General features: G+C 61.1%; 1 protein-coding gene across 1 annotated transcript; it reads right to left on the bottom strand.

The window, feature by feature from the left end:
• Positions 1–710: 710 nt before the first annotated feature.
• Positions 711–20,890, bottom strand: CLCN7 (Cl-/H+ antiporter 7). Its single transcript, XM_086759988.1, has 25 exons — positions 20,739–20,890; positions 13,371–13,442; positions 12,116–12,187; positions 11,830–11,895; positions 11,091–11,223; positions 10,699–10,808; positions 9,847–9,927; positions 9,455–9,517; positions 8,835–8,918; positions 8,570–8,663; positions 8,104–8,168; positions 7,515–7,631; positions 7,127–7,181; positions 6,623–6,683; positions 5,711–5,849; positions 5,358–5,451; positions 3,849–4,018; positions 3,471–3,522; positions 3,030–3,157; positions 2,784–2,869; positions 2,401–2,533; positions 2,211–2,270; positions 1,686–1,862; positions 1,498–1,578; positions 711–1,375 (listed from the first exon to the last, which is right to left on the bottom strand). Exons 1-25 carry the CDS (start codon positions 20,868–20,870, stop codon positions 1,289–1,291), a joined length of 2,412 nt encoding a protein of 803 aa, XP_086616114.1. The 5' UTR covers positions 20,871–20,890; the 3' UTR covers positions 711–1,288.
• Positions 20,891–21,678: the final 788 nt, after the last annotated feature.

Genomic DNA, 21,678 nt, shown 5'->3' with positions numbered 1-21,678 from the left:
GCATTGAAAAGGAAAAACACTGGGGCAGGGGCAGCTGCCCCCCATCTCGAGCACTCCAGCCCTACTGAGTGGCTGAGGAAGGTGGGGAGGCCCTGGTCTCCCCCCATGTAGCCCCCCAAGCATCAGCAGTGGGGACAGGGCTCGGCTCAGCCCTGAGGGGACACCAACAGACACGGCCCTGAGCCTGGGCAGTGGCACAGGGGGAAGGAGGGAAGCAAGAGAGGGGCAGCACCACAATAAAAGTACAAACAGGCTTTATTTTGGCACAGTATCCCGCTGTCAGAAGCCCCCCCCTGGCCCGGCGAGGGGCAAGGATGAGGGGAGATGGAGGAGCTGAGGTGCCAGGGCTGGAGCCCTCCTCATCACCCAGGGGAGTACTGGCTCTGCTCCCCGCCGCCGGCCAGATTCAGGGCTGGTGGTGGGTTTTGGGGTGCCTGGCAGGGCCCAGGGTGCCGGAAAGGCCCAGAATAAGCTGCAGCAAGTGTAGAAACATAGTCAGGGTGACTCTGGACCCCAGCGTGGGCAGCAGCAGCGGGGGGAGGAGGGCAGGAGCACCAGAGGGGCACACGCTAGGGCTGCAGGACCAACACTGCCCCAGATTGGGCAGCTCTCCCCTCCCCACCCCTGCCCCAAACCCCAGGGGTGCCTCCCCACATGCAGGTAGGGATCAGAGTGGCCAAAGGAGCCAAGAAAGAGCAAGAGGCAGCAGCTGCTGAACCACGGGAGCCCTTTTATTGCACAGCTGAGCAGGGCACGGCCTCCTCCTCTGGCCGGAGCGGCAGAGACGCCCCAGGGCTCAGCCTGACCCAGCCAGCAGGAGCACGGGGCAGTGGGGGACAGGGCCCTGGGAGCAGGAGAGACCCCCACCACATCCCCTCTGCTCCCCACATAGGCCAGGGCAGAGCGAGGTCCCGGACAGCCCAGGCTGGGGGGATGAGGTGACAGAGGCCATGTGCCGTGGCAGGGGACCATGCCCAGCTCAGCAGGGCACTTCTGCCCCTGGCACCCTCCAGCCTTCACCCAACCCTCAGGGAGAGCCTAGACCAGGAGCTAACGGAGCCAAGGGCGCGTTTTGATCCCTCAGGGAAGCAGAGGAAGGAGTGAGAAGAGGCAGTAAACGTGGGAAGGCAGCGACGGGCAGGAGAGCCGGGGCAGCATGGCTGGGCCGGTGCTCCAGGCACTGTGACAGCTGCACAGGCTGGCTCAGTCCTCTCTCTGCCTCCCACAAAAGAGGGTCCCCAGCTCCAAGGGGCCAGGGCGTGTCTCCGCCGCACAGCGCCGCCCCGTGTCACGTCTGAGCCAGCGAGAGCTCCTCCAGGCCTTCCTTCCCCAGCCGGTACCTGGCGAGGTCCTTGCGGGTGACCATGCCCACCACCTGCCGGGAAAGGGACAGGGTACAGCCCCACGCTGGCACGCAGAGCCTGGGGACGAGCGCAGCGTGCGTGTGTCCCACCCCAAGGAGCCCAGGCTGCCCACCCGCAGCGAGCGGGAACTCACCTCGTTGCGATTGTCCACGACCACCAAGTGCCGCAGTCCCAGGGCTCGGAAGAGCTTGAACACCCGCGGCAGAGATGCCTCCTGCAAGGCAGAGCGGGGCTGCGTGGGCTGCGACATCCCCAGCCAGCACCCGTCACCCAACCATGTCCCCCCAGGCGCTGGGGTGCACAGGGGTCTCTGGCCGTTACCTGAGGTACGGTGTAGGGCGAGGGGTTCATGAACTCGCTGAGGTCGATCATGCACTCGCGCTCGTCCTGGGAGACGTGGATGGACTGGATGGGGGGGAAGCGGGGGTAGGCATCCCGAAAATCCTTCAGCTTCAGCCGCCGCTGCACCAGGCTCAGGTTGGCCCTTTCTACAAAAACCTTGGGAGGAAAGAGACCATCCAGGACTGTCCCGCAGTGCCAGCAAGCGCCAGGGCCAGGGCAACGCACAGGGGCGGGGAGGGAAGAGGGGAGAAGCAGCATCTGCATGAGAACAGCCTGTTTTCCATTTACTCAGGGTTTGTGAGCCCAGTGGGGTGCAGGATGATGCCAGGGTAACCCCAGCACGGCCCTGCTCCCCATCTCTCAGGTGAGGTGAGGGAGATGGCAGGGACTCTCCGCCAGCTCCTCCTGAGCACGGCAGGCAGCGAGGGGGAGCGCTGAGAGCAGTGGGACAGGGGCAGCAGGGCTCAGACGCAGCCCAAACAGCCTCCATGCAGCGTCACCCACCTTGTGCTTCAGCAGGACGATGAGCTGGGAACGCAGGATCAAACCTCGCAGTCCTGCCACCTGTGACAGAGCGCCACGCATGAGACAGGGCTGGGAAGGGCTGAGGGACAGGGTGAGGGCCCCACGCCGCAGCCAGCCCTTGCGTGTCCAGCCCCCAGCTGCATCCCCTCGCAAGCAGCACCCAGCCCACCTGCGTGGCGTCGGGGTTGCTCTCCACCACCGGGAAGCCGTTGTGGTTGGAGGAGGTGTCGCTGAGGATGTCCACAACCGTGCCCACGCGCTCGATCCTCCGCAGGCAGGTGACAGGAGCGCTCATGACCTCCCTGCAGGGAAGGCTCAGTGTGAAACAGCCCCACAGCAGCATATCCCCCCCCAATACACACGCCTCCGCAGCCCTGATGCCTCCTCTGTCCCCAAAATCTGCCAGGGACGTGGGGAGGGAATGCACTGCAGGCCACATTCCCTGCTGGGGAAGAAGCTGGGCTGGTGGCACCAAGAGATAGCAGATTCCTGGGACCACAGGAGCGACAAGTGCCGCTGCAGGAGTGACAAGTGTCCCCCCAGCCCACCTACCTGGCCGTGAGAGAATGGGACGTCACCGGGGCCTCCCAGTGCAAGAAAGGCACGCTCTGCAGCTGGATGTGCATGTCGTAGAGCCCCTGCAACGAGAGCCGAGCCGTCAGGAGAAGCCTGGTGAGATGCCAAGGGCTACAGCCAGGCAGCAGCTCACCTCTGGCAGGGAGCACATGCTTGTCCTGGCCCCCACAGGGCTCCCCAGCACCGCCAACCCTGCCACGCAGCCTCCCGCTGTGCCCTCACCTCCACAAAGTAGTCTCCCACGATCTTTGCCGTCATCAGCACCAGCATGATGGGGAAGCCATAGGTGACGTTGCCCGTTGCCTCCATCATGATGACCGTGAGACTCAGTGTCATCCGCACTATCCCACCTGCGAGAGACACCCAAAGGGGGTGGGGGTTTAGAAGGGCAAGCAGAACATGGGGCAAGGGGACAGCAGAACACCTGAGGCCCCTGGGTGAGCTAGGAGTGCCTGCACAGGCAGGGGGGCCCTGGACAAGCCCCAGCCCTCACCAGTGCCCCAGTGCTGACTGTGCTGGGCAGGGTCATTAGGAAGGTGACAGCCAGGCTGGGCTTCAGCTGGGGACAAAGCTGCACCAGGGAAGCAGGGACCACTTTCTCCCATGCAACCCTCACCCCGACACAAGCAGGCAGTGACCAAGACCGTGCTGCGGGGAACTCACCCAGCTGTGCCGCAGCTCCCATCAGGGCGTACTTCCCAGGGTCAGCCCAGATCTGAGCACAGGAGGGAGAAGGAGCTGTGTTAGCTACTAGCTCCACAGGATCCAGGGATAGCGAGCGGTGCCCTGGCCCCCAGACCCCCCTCCAAAGTGGGGAAGAGTACCTGAGGCTACCTGCACAGCCCAGCTTCTGGCAGGGCTCCATCAAGACATGGGAAAGCCCAGATCCAGCTCGGGAAGACATCAAGCGAGGAGCTGACCTGCTCCAGACCGCTGTGCCGAGCTCTCAGCCAGCTCCACGCACGCTGCCCGCACATGCTGCCCGCCCAGCAGCGAAGGAGGAGGGCTGGGTGCCGCGGCTCCTTCCCACCAAGGACTCACCGAGCCTTTGGTCAAGTAGGACAGGGAGATGCCAAAGAGCCTCCCCCAAGCAGCGCCGATCAGCAGGGAGGGGATGAAGACCCCCGCGGACACCGTCAGGCCGTAGGTCCAGCAGGCCAGGAAGAAATACATCAGCGTGAACATGCCCAGCGTCATGGGGTTGTAGGAACCTGAGGTGGAGAGAGAACGGAGAGTCAGTGCTCGGCCGGCAGCCCAGAGGACACTACGATGGGCTGTGGCCATGGGAGAACAGACAGCAGCAGCCCCACAACGCGCTCCCAGCAGTGAAATCCCCTCTCATCGGGCGCACTTTCCGCCCTGGCAGCACAAGCCTTTCAAACTGGCTCTTTAGGTTGTTTCTGCCCCCTCAAGGGCCCTGCCAGCCGGCCGGTGCCATCCCAAGCCCTCCCGTCCCACCGGGTCCAGCACGCGCCGTTCCTCCATCTGGTGACCCGCGATGACCCGTCCTCTCCCAGCCCTGTGGTTCCCAGCCTCCCGCGAGGCAGCGTGACGAACTTCAAAGCCCCAAGGGACCGTCAGTGCTGGAGGACAAGGTCGGGAGGACAGAGGTGCTGGTGAGCTGGCAGGGGTCTGACCGCCAGCTTCGGGATCAACTCAGCAGAGCAGGTCCTGCAAACCCCTTCTCGTCCCGCAGCTCCCACGGCTGCTCCAGCCAGTCCCAAGCTGCCCCACGGCGCAGGCTGTGCCATCACAGCAAGACCCTGCTGTCCCCAAGACTCAGCCTGTTGCTGTTTCAGGATTGCTGAGCGGCTCAGTCTAGTTTCAACAAGTGCTTTGCAAGCTCTACTTCACAGACAGGTCAACAGACTGAAGCCCTGAGCCAGGGAGGACCCAGAACTGCAGGGAGCAACCTCAAGACACAGGACTGTCATTGCTTGGCTTCAAGCTGCACTCTCTGGGCTAAGAGTCCAGAAATTCAGAGCTGTCTGCTCCCTGCCCACGTGCAGCTGGGCACATAACTCAGAGCAGCAGGCAGAGGGCACGCTGATGTTACAGCAGGTCCAAGGGAAATGGGAGCTGGAACCTGGAAGCCAAATTGCATTTCTCAAGCAAATCCAAACCCCAAGATCCATCTCCGCAACCTGCCCAGAAGGTGAAGTCATTCTGGGGCAAGAGGCCCTGCTAATTAAGAAAACAGCCAGGGACATTTCCAGGATGGACTTCAGACAGCCAGCGAGGCTCAGACACGCTCCCACGCAACTCAGAAGCGAGAGCTTGCAAACACGCACAAACAAAACCAGGTCCTCGCCCACAAGCTCCCAAGACCACAGTCCTGTGGCCGAGCTCGTAGGTGCCACCAGGCGCAGCATCCATCCCTCCTCCTTCCACCACTGCGGGAAAGGAGCCGGCACAGTGTTTTGCTGGATCCCACCGTGCCCTCACGGGGCTGTGCTGATCATCCCCTGCCTTGTCCCACGAGCAGCCTCCTCGCACGAGCCCAGCCCCGCTCTGCTCACGTTCAAAGACCTGCTGGCGGGGTGCACAGACCTGGAGGGTCATGGAAGAGGTTGACAACGCTCTTCTCAGGTGTGTTGAAGAAGGCGGTGGCCATGGAGTTGTACTCTCCGTCTGCGCAGAAAAGCTGAGGGGGAAGAAGAGAGCGAGTTAGAAGTGGCAGATCCAGGCTGCCAGGCTCAGGGGGACGCATGCCGTTGAGGAGGCAGCTCTGGGTGGCAAGCACACCAGCACTGCGCTTGGGTCTCCAGCTCGGAAGGTACTGGCTGTGAGGTCCAGCGGCACAAAACCCAGCAGGGTCACACCTTCCTGCTCAGCCCTCAGCCCCAGCCCAGGCTCAAGGTGTGCCCCTCACCCTGTGGGGGCTGCTCTCCAGCATCTCCTACCTGCAGGGGGTATGCCACTGAGCTCCCCTGGATGGGCTGGCAGTCCCTCGAGCAGTAAATCATGACGAACGCCACCGTGGCTGTCACTGCTGCCACCAGCATGGCCTCAACCACCTGGAGGCAGGGCCGGTGGATGTACCTGCGAGGGGAGCGGAGGAGTGAGGGTGGCACCCAGGGGTGCAGGCAGGATCACCCACAGCCTGGCTTGGCAGACGGACAGTCTGGCTGCCTCTGCTCCCTTCCCAGACCCTGCCAGGCTGTCCCACGCTCTGTCCTCTGGCGAAGCTGTCGGACCGAGGGCAGGAGGCCAGCAGCACGAGCAGCTTTGCCCAGCCAGCTCCAGCAGACCTGCCTGCCTCCCCTGCCCAGAGCCAGGCACAGCTCCCCTGGTGTGATCTGGCTGCAGGGACAGTGCAGAGCCAAGCCCAGAATGCTGCAGCCCATGACGGCCAAAGAGGAGCGATGCCCTGGAAGCTGCTGCAGGCTCCTCACCGCTCCACTTCCACAGGTCACCTCCCCCTGAGGCCACGAGGCCAGCCCTGGTGTTTGAAAAGCTGGTGACGGATATTGGCTGTGCCAGACTGGGCTCGGATGGCTTTAGCAGCTCTCTCCGTTCTCTCTGAAGCACCTAACAGTCAGTTCTGCACAGTGTTTGGACTTCTCTGGGCCCTCAAGTCACTGAAGGGAAATACTGAGCAGCGTCAGAGCAAAGGTGGGATGCTGCAGGTCACAGGACTGACCACAGGCAGCGAGAGGCACGGGGCGTCTTTGCCTCCTAGCTTCCAGGGGCTGCTGTTGCTCACATTAAGCACAAGATTACAGCCTTGCTCTGGCTGGGAACATCACTCTGAGGGAGTGCAGAAGGTGCCAACCAGCCCATGTCAATCAGCTTAGTTACCCATGAGCTCCTACCTGATCCGAAACATCGTTAACCAGTAATTGAGGGCATTGAACAGGGCCCCAAGGATTCCGCCTGTGAATGCAAAAGAGGAAAAGCTCAGCACACAGGTCCCAGGCTCTCCTACAGCTTCCCAGGACACAAGGAACCCGTGAAGCTCAGGGAAGCATCAATAACCCATCCAACGTGATGGGCAGCCCCAAGACACGTGGACAGTGTCTCTGCAGAGACAGCAAGGGGCTCGTTTGAAAACAAGGGGCTGCCCGTGACTGCAATGCACTGACCCCGCTCAACAACTTTGCGGTACGTGGACTAAAGGGTGTCGCCTTCGCTACAAGGGTAAGGGTTGGGCCAGGATCCATCTCACCCCCCGTAAGCCCCACAAGCAGCCCCTGCTCCAGAGTTTAATGGATTTCCCATTCTCCCCAGGAAATTGGATCCCAAAGCTTTTTAGACTCAGACAGAGAACAGAGGAAATTATTCAGACTAATCAAATTGAAAGAGCAGCACTGTCTTACCAACCACCCCCATAAAGATGAAGATAGGAATTTCCTGGATCGTGTATCCCATTTTCTGCAAGCAAGAAAGAAACGAGTTTCAGATCTCCTGGTCTGTCTGCAGCCCTGCAGTCAGTCACTGTCTGCTAGGACAGCACCAGCCTGCACTGGTGAGCTCCTAGGACTGCCCCAAAGTCTCCCCTGGACACACCTCACAGCCCCCAGACCCAGCAGTGGCTGCAGAAAAGCCTTCTGCTGGGGTTGGTGGAGCTGGGATCCAGCCAGACCCCACAGCTTACTAGGGCAAAGCCTGCTTCAGCCCCTGGGTGATGTTCAAGACAGACTGGTGGCCCCAGGTTGCTTCTAACCCACCCAACAGAGCCCCACAGGGGGAATACCTGCGCCGTACCTCATTATCAAACCTGCCAAAGTTGATGAGCCCAGGGCTGGAGAGATCCCAAGCATTGCCATGGTAGACACTCAGGACAGAGTTCAGAGTGAACGTAGAGATCATGGAGGCAAAGAACTGGAAGGAGATGCAGCCCAGAGTCACTGCCAGATGCCTTCAGCCCCACTCCCTCACCATGTGCCCTCTGCACCACCCCGAACCACCTCCCCAAGGCCCTTGGTAGGGCTTGGTACCCATGGTGTGGTGGGGCCAAGAAGCCACATTCCCTGCAGCAGCGCTCTGGGCAGCTTACGCCGACCAGGGGCTCGCTTCTCCTTCTGCCTCCCCATTGCCCTGGGCACAGCCAAAGGCAGCTCCCTTGGAAAGGAGCTGGCAGCAAGACAGAGCTCAGCCAGGTCCAAATTCAGCCCCCGAGGACCAGGGCACAGAAGCGGAGCTGGGATGCTGTTCCCTGGGATGTGCTACACGTGGCTGCCCAGCTGGGACAGGGGTGGCAGGAGGCCTGGGGCTGCAGGGCACTGGGAAGAGGCAACGCCTCACATAGGAGCCAGCAGCCCTCGGTTTGCTGCTCCGGCTTTTCGGCACTTACGATTCTCCATGTCAGGAACTGGTTCCAGAAGGAAGCTCCTTCTTCCAAGCTGAAGAGGACACCCCCTGCAAACACAAGACACAAACACCTTGATAAGGGGCGTGTGCCACAGACCCTCGGCTCACAGCACCAGCTGAGGCACCCAAATTCATCCCAGCCCATGTGCCCTACACTGCCCCAAACCTCGCAGCCTCCAGCAAAGGGACCAGAAAGCCATCAGTGATGTACTGATGGCAGTGAAGCCCCTCCACTGCCCTCCTCCATCCTAGGGAGGCAACATTTGGGATCAGAGGCAGATGACTCCCTCCCTCTCTTCCCAAGACCTGTGTGGTGTGGCAGGGCAGCTTGGAGCAGGGCTGGACGCTTTGTGGGAGGGCTCCTGCAGTGCCCTAGGCAGATCCTGGCAGCTGCCTCCACGCAAGATCCACGTGTAGGCACCGCTCAGCGCCAGAGCCAAGACACGTACCCACGGGGGCACCAAACGCAGCCGAGACACCAGCAGCAGCTCCAGCCGAGACAAAGTCCCTCTTCTCTGTGTCTCTGCGGAAGTACTCAAAGATCTGAAACACCACAGCGAAGAAAGGTTTAGGGGTGACCACAGGCATGAGTTTAGGGAAGACACAGCATATGCCATATATGACCCCAAATCGCCAGCACGACCCCGAGGAACAGCCTGGTTCGGGGACAGGAGGGGTACCTGCGGCACAGCCCCTCGGACCCTCAACACCAACCTTGAAGTCTCGCTTCAAAGACGTGGATCTTCCCTGGGAGATCCCAGCAGCAATCACCGCTCCAGAGTGAATCATAGGTCCTTCCTGCAGACAGGAGAGCAGGGTCAGGTCAGAGAAGAACCCCAGGTACGGTCAGGGACGGCTGAATGCTGCTCACCAGCTCGTAGCCTTGAAGAAGCTGGCCAGGAGGATTTCCCTCTGGGAAATACAGACCTTGCCATTTCCCCTCCTTAAATCCTCATTCCAGCAAGCGGCTCCTGTGGCCATCTCCTGTTCCCACAAAGGAGACAGGGGCTTCCCTTGCCTGCCTTCAATTCCAGTAAGCCCAACGGGGCACCCAGATCTCCCCCATCTAACATTTGCAGGGACATCCACCGAAGGATGTAGGCTGCAGCTCTCCTGCCCTCAGCTGAGCCACACAGGCTGGCTCGGTGGCACCACGTGCCCCGGGGGCTGCCTAAGCCCGGCCACCTCGCAATCACCTTGGCAAACCAGGGAATCAAACTGGGAAGTCCCTGCAGGGCCCCCAGCACCTCATCCCCAGCGCAGGGCTGGTGACAGGCTGCGAGTAGTGGGTAACAACACGCTGGCAGCGTGCCAGAGTGCTTTGGGCGCCTCACCTTCCCAACGGCCAGGCCGCCGACCACCGAGAGGATAACCCCGCAGACTTTGATCACCAGGGTCTGCAAAACAGAGACGACAAGCAGAGCACGTGTCACACGACTGGCACGAGAAACACGACCGCAGCAGCCACAGGGGACGCAGACCCAGCCGGCTGCAGGGGAAGGAGTCAGTGACTCCGGGGAGTTTGTGATTCTCAGCCCTTCGTTGTGGTACTGGGGTTGGCCAACTTTCTTCTTGGTCAGTGCAAAAAATGACCCAAAGCTGCTCTTCCCAGCGCCAGTGGCAGGCAGGGACCATCCCATGAGGACACAACGCGCCCAGGCCAGCCTGGTGGGCTGCCCCCTATCACGGGCAGAAGGCAGACATTCCACCACCTCCTGCTTCCTACCTTGAGGCGGACAACGTGCGGAATCTTCACACCGTTGAGATAGCACTTGATCTGCGGAATGCCACTGCCAGCGGCGACAGGCTGCGGGGAGCAGGGAGAGCGTGAGCAGCTGCCACGTACGGGAAGGGGACACACTGGCCACCTTACCCCTGTCTCTCAGCACAGGGCACACCAAGCACCCCTCAGGGAGCTCAGAGATGAGGCCAAAACCTATCTATAAGCTCCAAAGATGGGCTTGAGGGAGGCACCCACTGCCCTAAGGGCAAACGTGCCAGGAAGGAGCTGGCTGGGTTCTTGGGGGACACCAGGGTGTTCCCACCACCATGCCATGGTGAGAGGCCCAGTGCTGCAGAAGGCTCACACTTGGTGGCCAGGGAGAGCAAGGGCAAAGCCCCAAGGAAGACACTGCTGACTCAGAGTGGCCCCTAGGGAACCATCGTCCCCTCCCAGCCATAACTGGCCCCCGTTTCTGGTTTGTCCCCCAGATTGTGTCCCTGAGGCACCCGACCAGCCTGCACTCTGGTACGCCCAAGGCGGAGAGGCTGAGCCGGGGCCAAGGCTCGCAAGAGCTGTGCCCGCGCCCCAGGCTGGAGCACACCCTCTGCCCCAGGTTGCCTGGGCTGCCAGCAAAGAGCAGCACGTCCCGTCAGTCTGACAACCCTGGAGAAACTTGACAGCACAGCTGGAGGAACACTGAGGAACCGGGTCTACCAAGAGCCAGTTTGGCAGAAATACATTTACTGTTACATAAATTCACAAATTTTCTGGAGACGTGATCCTGCCTCCCTTGCGTAAAGAGCTGGGGCAGGAGGCACAGGGATACCCCAAACCAGACCAGTTCCAAACTCTTACCTCTATGAAAGCAACGATGACAGAGCCCACCATCACCACGCTGGCGTTCAGGGTGGCCCAGAGTAACAGGGAGAAAGACAAGCCCCCTTTCTCCGTGAACTTGTCAATGTCTGGGGAAGCAGCTCAAGGAAAGGCCAGTATCAGTTGGGTACCATCCCTCCCACCATAACACGTTACCAAAATGCTTCTTGGGCTGCAGCAGCACAGCAGACCCTGTGCACTGAGGGGTGCTGCAAGGAGCCTCCTCCGTTACGGCAGTGCCCAGCCACATCTCAGCCCCGCAGAGCAGCCGGGCACTCAGCAGCAGGGTCTGTGCCACCTCTCGCAGCTACAAAGAGTGGAGATCCCGCAGCTCCTGGCTGGCGAGCGGCCACGGCTCTGTGGGAGGATACTGCCCTTCACCACCCGGTACTTCAGCCCAGCCAGGTTCTCTACCACGATGTCGATGAAGCAGGCGACGAGGCCGGTGAGGATGCCAATCATGGCACAGATGACCCAGCGCTTGATCTCCACTGTCCGGAAAGCCTGAGGGACAAACAGCCAGCAGACTCCGCTACCGCCCAAACCAATCCCATCAGCACTGGGGGCTCTCCAACCCAGCTTGCCCAACACGGCTCTAAGCCTGGGTGGCTCCAAGAGCCCAGGGAAAACCACTGCTGGCTGACCCGGGATTGCAAAGCCCGGCCTCAATTTACTTATTTTAAGCCAGTGCCCTTGCCCCTCTGCAAGATGCCAAACAGCAGATGTGCTCTTCTAGCCTGCCTGCCTCTGTCAGGCCCCCCTGTTGGACATCTTGCCGGGGCACTGACTCCCAAAGCCCCCAGGGCAGACGCTTCACACGGCTCCGGAAGTCCCTCTGCTCAGGGACTTGCCCTTGCCACTTGACAACGCCACCGTGTGCACCCAGGCTAGCTTCCGTCTGAACAATCCTACGCTGGGTCCTTGTGAGAGAGGTTTTCTGGCTCATCACAAGCTGCTTGGTGCCCATAAACCCAACCCTGCTCAAGCGCTGCTTTGAGCATGACCTTCCTTGGGCTGTAGAAGCCCCCCAGCAGCCGGGCAGGGGTATGGCTCCCCTGGGCCATCCCAGCTGTGGGGACCGGTGGGTAACAGGCTCACAACAAGACTCACAGCATGGTTTATCCTCCTCTCCTCCTCCAGGAACAGCTGGTTTTCGCTGTTGTCATAGTCCAGGCTCTAGTTCAGGAAAAGGAGATGCTGTTACCATCTAGCACAGTGGAAGAGATGCCCGTGCCTGGGAAAGCTGGCCTCAGACCCTCAACCCTGCATCTTTCTCCTCAATCCTGCTCCATCCCCGCTGAAACCCCTCGAGCTGGGCGGCCGCAAGCCCTCACCCCGCGTACCTCACCCACTGCACCCCAGAGGGCAGAGCGGAGGGAGGGAGACGGGCGCTTACCTCGTACTTGAGCGACAGCAGCTTCTCGTTGTGAGGGATCTCGTTGGGATGCTGCCGAGGGAGCTCCGTCTCCTGCGGGACACAACGCATAAGTTAGGACAGCCAGATTCAAGTCCAACCCTCCCCTCTGCCACGTAACTGCTGGTTTAACACTGGTTTTTATGCTCAGGAGAGGCAGGGAGGACTGCAGAGTGCAAGCTGCCTGGCAGGCTGGGATCTGGGATGATTTTCCACCCGTTGGTGGAGGTATGGGATTTCAGGCAGCTGGAACAGGCTGGCAGGCGTGCACCCTCACCCACCGGGCAGGACCGTTCCCCATGAGCAGACGGAGGGTCTGCCCAGCTGGGTACCACGCTGCCATGATGATCTGGCTCCGCGCTCCAACGGAGGGCAACCTTTCGCCTTGGCAGGAAATTCCTTTGGCTGAAGGGAAGAAGCTATTTCAAGCAGGCCGGCATTTTTTGGGCAGAAACCAAATTCTGTTTCCCAAACTCCTTTGACCGTGGCAAGCTGTTCCCAGCGCTGAATTAGGGACGCTGGAGGGGCCCCCGGGACAGGAACACCACGCACCCTTCCCCGACCCCATGTTACAGCTACGGCCAAAGCAGGCCCAGCCTGTCCTCCGAGGCGCTGGATTAAGACGCATTCCTTCCCATTTAACAATTCCACAAGAAATATTCGGCAGAAGTCTTCTCGTTTGCTCTTCCTACAGCTCTGGAGCTGAGGCAGGAGCATCTGGGGAAGAAAAGCTCTTCAGGTGTGTATGGAGGGGGGATAACTTGAAACTTGAGAATTTTTGCAAGATGCCTCGTCTGCCGCTAACCCCGTCCCCAGGGCTGAGACATCTTCCCCCAGCTGCTGTCCCACTACACATTCCCTCCCTTGCCTCACACTGAGCTGGGCAGCAGGCAAGAGAAGCACACAACAAGAAAGAAATTCCTTCCCACGCCACTAGATTCTACATTTGCTCCTGTGGGAGGAAGGTTCCCGTGCTGGCGGGCTGTTGCTGCTGCCCAGAGAGGTGCAGGGGACCACGACGTCCTTGGTGCAGCACTGCGGCTAAGAGACGCAGCAAGGGTCGAGGCAAAGGGACAGCCAGCTGACCACCCCACGAAGGTCACCCAGCCCAGGAAGAAGCACCGGAGCCCTCGTGGGACAAGCGGGATGCGAGGGGGGAACAAAAGCAGCCGTTAGAGCTGTTAGTGGAAGAGGGAAGGGGTTTTGGTGACGGTGGCCCCCTTTCTGTGCCACTCACCAGCTCACGGACATCTTCATTGAGGTCCACATTGCTCAGCTGCCCGATGCGCAGGAAGGAGGAAGGAGTGAGCTGAGGAGAGAAGGGAAAACAGGGTCAGTTCTTGAATGCATTGCAAGCCCTGGCAGAAGGCAGGAGCAGATACATGGGTGCTTGTGCTCTGCCCTCCTTGCCAAGCTCTGCCTGCTTCCCCCCTGCCAGAGTGCCCCCCCGAAGCGCAGCACCCACAGACGCTCTCAAGGACACACCAAGGAGACGGGACCCGCCAGCCCAGAGGGAGCGCAAGGCAGCGGCAGTCTGCCAGGGTTTGGGCAAGCTGCCCCAACTCGTTAGCTGGCAGAGCCGCCTCATCCCAGGGAAGATGCCAGCCAGAGGCAGCTCACTCGGGACCGGCAGCCCTGAGACCTGGTGAGAGTCACCAGCAGCCTCCCGCCAAGGAGCATGGCACCCCGACGCGAGCAGCATGTTCCACAGGCACCCGGAGCTGGGGAGGGATGGATCCCCCAAACAGAAAGTGCAATCTCCAGGGTCACAAGCACACCATCCCTCAGCCGGCATGTCCAGCCAGCGATAAGGGATGGCCAGGGGCACATTTGGCTCTGCCGCCTGCTCTGCAGGAGCGGTGCCCAGCCGGGGAGACGAGCACATTGTCACACTAGTCTCACATTCGTCTCCCTCCAAGCAGTTGGGAGCAGAGCGACGGCTGGGCCGGCAGCCAGTCGGCGCGCACAAGAGGAAGCAGGGCACACCGCTCCCACGCAGCGCAGGGGACACCAGCGCCTCTCTGAAACTGCCGCAGCGCGATGCTGGGAAGCAGCGTTTGCGTCTCCCTCTGGGGAGGCAGGTTCTCCTTTTGCTGGTGACCACTCGGGCTTGTTTCTGGCAATGCAATTGCATAACACTGGAGCTTTGGGGCGCTCCTGTCTCCTGGCCGGTGCAGACAAGGGCTCAGGCTGCGGCCGAGCCAGACTCCCGTCGGGCAGCGCCGCGAGGGGACCTGGCAGAAGCAGACAAGCTGCCGTCACCCCTCCGCTGTTGTGAAACACGGGGATGCATAAGGGCATGAGCAGCACCGACAACAAGCGCAGCCCAGACACCATTTCTCAACATTAAGATGTTCCCCTCCGGAACCTCGCCCCTCCCCAGCTGCCAGGATAAAGAACTGGAGAATAAAAGCGGGATGGTGAACAACAGCGGGACCCCAGCACATCAGCCCCTCTCCGCCAGCGGATCCCAGATCAAGCCCACGCTGCTTTAATCCCCACCGATCTCATCTGGAACACGCAGGCTAGAGAGGCCAGGAGCCACGTGCGTCACCGCGGATGAAGAATATCCCTTTGTGTCTGCAGCCTGACCTATTTTCCCGTTTCTCTGCTTGCTCCACATTCTCATTCTCCCCCTGACCTGCAGGCGGGTTTTGCTCCAGCTTCTGAGCACAGGGCTGAGCGTGAAGCACTCCACGCAGTAGTTTTCGGACACTGGCTTGGTGAGATCAGCCTGGGCTTTGGCTCTGGTCCGTGATGGCTCCCCAATCCCCCTGGAAAGGATCCCGGTGGACCCTTTTCCTGGCAGTTGCTCGCAGACCACCATGGGCACACCCAAAGCTGTCACCACCCAGGGCAACGCTGATGGGAACTTACGCAGAGTCATGAGCTGGAGGCAGGAACTGCCCGTTTCGGTGCCCGCTAGTGCCCAGCCGCTCTGGTGGCAGGTGGAGATCCCAGCCGAGCCCCTGCCATCCTCGGGAGGTGGGGAAGGACATGGTCCTCACCCTGAAACCCTGGGAGGGACAAAGCTGAGACCTTGCAAGGGAATCCACCTCCACCTGGCTTCAGGAAGCACAAAGATGTAAGACTCTCGTTAGATGTTACACGTCCAGGGTGAGATCAAAGCAACAAGGTCGAAGTGATCGCTCGTGCCATGTCCTCTGCTCAGACCTCAGACAGGACCAGCGCTTTGGGGAAACTCTCCTGTTAGCCACGGGGGTCCACAGAAAGACCAAACGTGGCTGAACTGGTGACACATCTGCCCTACACCGCTTCCTTACGGAGCAAGTGGCCAGGGCACGGCAGCTCTGCTCCCAACGGATTAGGCAGCAGCAGGATCCAAGCGCAGATGGAGGGAAAGCAGCTGCAGTTGAACCTGAAGCTGGACTTCACTGGACAAGCAGCGTGTTTTTAATACGCCCTCCTCTCCCTCTAAGTCCTAGCACCCCTCCGGCACCCGGATGGGCCGAGCCGCTCTGCAAGCAGAGGGCTGGCTCCCGTCTCGCCCGGCATGGGAGTCACATCACATGCCAGGAGGACAGGAAACAGCTCCTTCCATCAGCACCCAACCTTTATAAGAGGGACGGGGGGGATTCAGGCCACCGGGAGCCCAGACAGAAGGGTATTTGTGCACAGCTCAAAGACTCACTGAGCACATGGACGGCACCATCCTCCTTCAGATGTTTGTCAAACTCAGGCCAAGACAGCTGCTGATCCCGGGCACATATGATGTTGGTGTGACCATGGTACAATGATCTCCACACAACAACACGCGCTGTTGCAGAAACCCAGAGGACGCAGATGGGTTAACAGCTCCGGGCTCTCGGGCCAGCTGAGCCTGCCTCCAACAGCGGCACACGAACAGCGATGGCACCCAGCCCTCGGCACTCGCCCCGTTGGGGTGGTAAAGCTCTGCAAAGAGATGTCTGGAGCCTTCATCCTGACTAAACCAACTTAACATCTTTGTCAGCGAGGCAGGTGGTACGCTAGCAGGCAGGGCTGCTCCTCAGGGGGATCTCAGGAGGCTGCAGGGAAGGCCCCGAAGTCCAACAGAGGCAAACACAAAGCCCTGCAGCCGCAATGGACGTGCCCCAGTCATTATAACGCAGCTTTGCTGGAAAAGTCTTGCAGCGAGCTGGTGGACAAGACGAAGAGGAGTTGGTGGCACAAACCTGCAGTGGAGGAGGTCGACTACCTCCTGGGTGGTGCAAGACCACAGCCAGGAGGTCTGGGGAAGGGATCCCACCCCTGCCATAGCACACCTGGGACCTGCCATCCGGTTTGGGCTCTGTGGGACAAGAAAGGCACAGAGACACAGGAGCGTGTCCAGCAACACAGTCAGGGACTGGAGCGTGTGGTGAGACACGAAGCCAGAGAAGACAGAGCCAGACGTCGCTCAGAACTGTGCACTGATGGGACAAGAAGCAGCAGAGAAGCTGCAGCAAGGGAACTTCTGCTTAGATATCAGAGACAAACGCTCACCCCAGGGGTGGTGACACACTGAACCTGGGGCCAGAGAGGGTGCAGACTCTCTGTCCTTGGAAACACCCAAATCTCTACTGGATGTGGCCCTGGGCAACCCGGTCTAATGGATCCGCTCTTCGCAGGGCCTGGGCTAGAGACCTCCCGAGGCCCCTGCCCCCTTCATCACACCACTGCACTGCTCTGAGATGAGCGAGAGCAACTTCAGGATCGATCTCAACGAGAAGAAAAATCCAGCAGAAGATCTGAACCACCACTCAGGCCCTGAAAGGACCATCTCCAAGGTCGGGCAGCAGCAGCTGAATGCAGATCCTGGCACCAGCCGCGAGCATCGCAGCGTCCCCGTTCGGCAAAGGTGAGAAGAAGCCACACTGCTACACGTGATGCCACGGCGGTGTTTTGTCTCCAAGCAGAGCAGTCAAAGAGCAAACCATTTGCAAATAGCACGATGACTTCAGCCAAGGCTAAAATGCCACAGAACCAACCCGGGCTGTGTGCATAGCGACCTAGCAGCGCCTCCCAAGCATCGCTCTGAAGAACGGTAAATAGGGAGGGTCTGACTCTGCTCCACAGCCCATTTCCACAGGGACGAGCCAGGGAGGCTGTTCCTTGCAGGACATCACCCACCCCCGGTGACCACCGCCTGGAGCACAGACGCTGCCCACACGCTGCCTCTCAGCGCGACCCTGCTGCTCACTAACGAACTGGAAGCACGTGGCTTTCCGTTATCAATGAGATAACGCGTGGCACAAACCGCACCAGGAGCCCAAACGAACATTGCGCAAGCAGCTGCACAAGCAGCAGGAGGGAAAGAGGAGGATTTCCAGACCCCAGGGCTCTCTTGGCCCCAGCGTGCTCTGTAACTGGGAAGCAGCCCCCGGTAACTGGGAAGGACGGCTTCCAGCTGCAGGGCTGCATCCCGGCAGCAGAAGCCCCGCCATCGGCCATGGCAGCGTACGGGGGAGACGAGCTGCAGGGCTCTTGAAATCCTCCTCCGCTGACACACAAGCACGGCTGCGATGGGCTTCAAACCACCCAGCCATCATCCCCAAAATGAGAGAACGACACACCTCCAGGCCCGTGAGGGGGTAGGAAGCGCCCAGACTCTCCCCGTGGCGTCACCACTCAGCTAGGATTGCACTTCCAGCCTCCCGCTGCCGCTCCAGGGCACGGCTGCTCCTCGCCCCTCACCTGCACGAGGTCGAGAGATGTCATTGCTGGTCCTGGCCCACCTGCCTTCCTCCAGGCACCTCGTCCCACCTGTCCCCTCTGCAGAGCAGCAGCGCAAGGTTAAAGCGCTGCCGCAGTCCGCGACGGTGCAAGCACCCAGCAGAAGGCACTGGATTTGCCAAAACCTCTCTGCTTGGGGCAGCTCCCGCCACCACCCAAGGGCGGCGGCTTTCCAGGGAGCCCAGCTGCAGGCTCCCAGCAGCGGGCAGGGACGGGCAGCCTCTGCCGATACCCAGGGGACGCGCAACCTGCGGCCCATCAGGGCTCACCCCGCAGACTTCTCTTTTTCTCCTCCCCCCCTCCAAGATTTTCTGATTGCAGCAAGCGCGGCAGCCCTCCGACATCGTCACCAGGCCGCAAGGGCTGCATTTCACACCCTGTTACCTGAAGGTAAAGAAAGCAAGGCCAACAACACCTAGAGACGCAGAATAAACACGCAGGGGTTAAGAAGGATGAGCGACTCAGCAGCAGCGGCCTGGTCCACCTTTCGGTGACCCCCTGCCCACATCCCCTGGAACAGGAGCGTTATACCAATCCCAAAGTCAAGGCATTTTAGCACAAACACAGAGCATACGTTCCATGGGTAGCAAAGGAGAAGTGCTATTTTTTGAAAAACGCCTAATGACGGAAATTATCTACTCTTACTAAACTTCTCCACCCACTTTTCAGGCCGAGAACCAACACACACGGCTCGAGAACGCAGGAAAGGGGCAGGCGTGATGCTCAGGCAGCCTCTTGCTTTTCGATATACTGATGTACTAGGAAGTCCTGGTGAGAGGATGAAGGCTCAGTGAGCTCCGGAGCGGCGCTCAGCTGGCCCCAAAACCAGAGGAGACCTCAGGCACAGCCCTGCAGCATCCCCTCTACGGCCACAGGCGCACTTATCCAGCCCCTCCTCACCTGCCAGCCACAAGCACTCGATCTCGGTCTCTCGCAGCAGGCAGCGGGGAACTAGACACCCTTGTTTCCTTTTGTCGCTTTAAGATCACTTTCATTTCCGTCAAACACACACATGAGAAAGGGAAGAAGCTCCTCTGGGGACATTTTTATTCTATTACCACAACGCAAAGTTAAGTCTCCCGTCAGCTAAGCAGCTCCCATCTCTCTCTGTTTCTCTGCCAAAGCTGTCCTGCCGCCCCGCTTCAATCTATACGGCATCGAGGGAGAGAAGCAGCTGCCCTACGCCGAAAGGCAACCCCAGTGCTGAGGCAACAACCCAGCCACCGCTGCCAGGTCGGTGCCACTGCCGAGGGCACGCGTGGTCCGGGCAGCCGTGGGTTTGGAGCTCCGGCTCCCCTCCTTTGCCCAGGAAAACACCACGTAGCACCTTGTCACCAGCTGGGACCGCACTGCGAAGGCACGCGGTGACAATAAATCAGATCAGCAGGGCCAGGCGTCCGCCACCAACCGCTCCTGCTGTAGGGGAGCTCAGGCATTTCTCCCAAGCCACCAGAAAAACCCTTTCCGAACTGACCCGCAGCCACGGGATCCGGTTAATCCCTATTTTAACACCCTTCAGACCTGCAGAATTCACCACGTGGTCTTCAAAGACAAACCGTGCTGTAAATACATGGGGTCCTGTTGCAGCGGCTGAGAAAATAATTTTAATTTTCACACCAGAACAGTTGCGATGGCGCGGGAGAATCCTTTCAGCCGCCCTGCCCCGCTCCCGCAGCGCCGCACCAGGCGCTCCCAGGCTAACAAACCCTGCGTTTCTCTCTAATTAGCCTGCTGTTCTGACTTGCCCAGGAGTAGGGCACACAGAATCGTGCTCGGCGAGACGTCCCCGCTAACACCTGCCAAGGCCTGGCGCCGCTCCTCCCTGCCTAAGCTCAAGTCTCCCAGGAAACTCTTCATCGGAAATTTGAGGACGTCACCCAGAGGCAGCTCCTCTCCCAGCCGGTGCTGGCACGGAAGGGCCCCACGGATCCAGGCCGATGTCCCACCCTGACCATGGCCCTCGCCCAGCACAGCCCACCCAGCTTTGCTCTGAAACAGGTCCCAAGTCCCTTGGCCAGGGCCATGGCCTGCTCCGGTTAACCGCACCACGTGTGGAGGAGAGCCTGCCCGGCAGACTGCCCAAGCAACAGCCTCTGGGGACACCGGAGAGAAGTTCCTCCTCAGTTAATTACCCAAAATTAATCTGCAAGAAGGAACTGGCCTCCCTGTGTCTGTGATACGTCCCATCCCGGACTTGTTTTTCGCCAGCGCAGTTCCCCACACGGGGCACAACGTCCACCACCACGGTGGCACGAGATGCGCTCGCGTTTGAGCCCAACGCGTCGGTTTGGGCGTCAGCAGCGTGCCGGGCAAGGAGCTTGCTCACAGAGCTTCCCAGAAGAAACGAAGAGGGCGGCCCCAGCGGGCCCCGGCGCAGCACGAGGTCTCACCCGCTCAGCACCGCCCGGGGCTCAGGAGCGGGCAGGAGCCGGCCCCGCAGAGCCGCGGCGAGGTCGCGGACGAGCGCCGGCATCGCCGTGCCCCAGCACCTCGTGACGGCAGCCGGCACCGGGCGCTGAGTCAGCCCCCGGGCTCAGATTTTCCCCCACGAGTGACCCGCGGGCCCCGTGCCCCGGCTGCGGCTCCTTCCTGGCTTCTCCTCCTCGCACCGGGCCCTGCCAGGTTCTGCTTTCCCCAGCTTGGAGGGAGCCTGGAGGGGCCCCGATCTGCCCCCCCGGAGCTGCTCGGGGAGCAGAGCCCCGGCAGCCCCGCCCGGCCCCGCGGCAACGAACGTGGTTGTTAGATGGGGCGGGGGACACGGACACGACTCTGGCCCCCGGCCCCAGCCTTCCCCCGGCGCAGGGAGGCCCAGGGCGGGGCTGACCCCCTCGGGTGCACCCGGTACCCCCCTCCCGGTGCCGGTACCCCCCCTCCCGGTGCCGGTACCCACCTGCCGGGCACCGCCCGCCGCCCCGGGGCCGGTACCGTTGAGCAGCGGGGTGGTCTCGTCCGCGCGCTCGTCGTCGTCGTCGTCGTCGCGGTCGCGGCCGGACCAGGACACCTTTTTGGCGACGTTGGCCATGCGGGACGGCGGCAGCGCGCACCCCCCGCCGGTCCCTGCCTCACCGGCCGGTCATGTGACCGCCCGGCCGCCGCCCTCACGTGAGCGCTACGGCGGCCGGCGAGGGCGGCCGCTCTGCCCCGCGGCACCATGGGAATTGTAGTCCCGCCCGTAGCTCCCCCCCCCCCCCCCCCCATTCTGCCGTACCCCTTCCCCCGTTAAGGGGCCAGAGCCCGGCTCCGGCCTGTCCCGCAGCCGCCTCCGGGGCTGACGCGGGTGACGGCAGCCCGGGAGGCCGCAGGGCCGAGGCCAGGCCTTGCCCCACGCCAGGCCCAGGCGCACTCTCCGGCCATCAGCCGTGGTCCGGCAGCCAGGCCCCACCATCCCCGGGGAGCACGGGGCTCGGGGAGCAGCCAGAGCCGGCGCTGCCCCTGCTTTCCAGGCAGAGAATTTAACAGGGCAGCCATTTGGGAGCTTCGCCCCAATTCTGTGTGCTTCACCCCAGCTCCCCCGGAGCAGCACAGCACAGCGCAAAGCCAGGTGCCATCCAAGGAGATGGGACAGTCGGCACTGCTCCGGCACCTCTGTCTCACTCCCAGTCACGGGCTTTTCCGTGCTACAGCTTCCCCCCGTGTCTGACTCAGTGGCGGATGCCAGCGGTGGCAGGGGACAGGCAGGGGTCACCGGCGCGTGACCCGGCCCAAGGCTCTGGCTGCCTGTGCGGAGCAGCTCCGGCCCGGCTGTAAGCGGCACCGAGCGTTGCAGTGAACAGCAGGACCAGAAATAAAGGAGTTTCTTCTCTGCCCAGAGCACTTTAATAGGAACAACG

Source organism: Chlamydotis macqueenii, chromosome 15 (assembly GCF_036417535.1).
Source record: "Chlamydotis macqueenii isolate bChlMac1 chromosome 15, bChlMac1.mat, whole genome shotgun sequence".
NCBI lineage: Eukaryota > Metazoa > Chordata > Aves > Otidiformes > Otididae > Chlamydotis > Chlamydotis macqueenii.
Note: the sequence above shows the minus strand (reverse complement) of the source record. Positions and strands in the feature narration are given on the sequence as shown.

What these genes read in the sequence shown, in the direction of transcription:
- CLCN7 (XM_086759988.1), bottom strand. Translation starts at nt 20,870, where the DNA reads ATGGCCAACGTCGCCAAAAAGGTGTCCTGGTCCGGCCGCGACCGCGAC. An exon ending in CGCACGTTGTCCGCCTCAAG is followed by an intron (nt 9,518 to 9,846) that starts GTAGGAAGCAGG and finishes TCTGTTTTGCAG; the next exon opens with ACCCTGGTGATCAAAGTCTG. An exon ending in GCGGCCTGGCCGTTGGGAAG is followed by an intron (nt 8,919 to 9,454) that starts GTGAGGCGCCCA and finishes TCCTGTCTGCAG; the next exon opens with GAAGGACCTATGATTCACTC.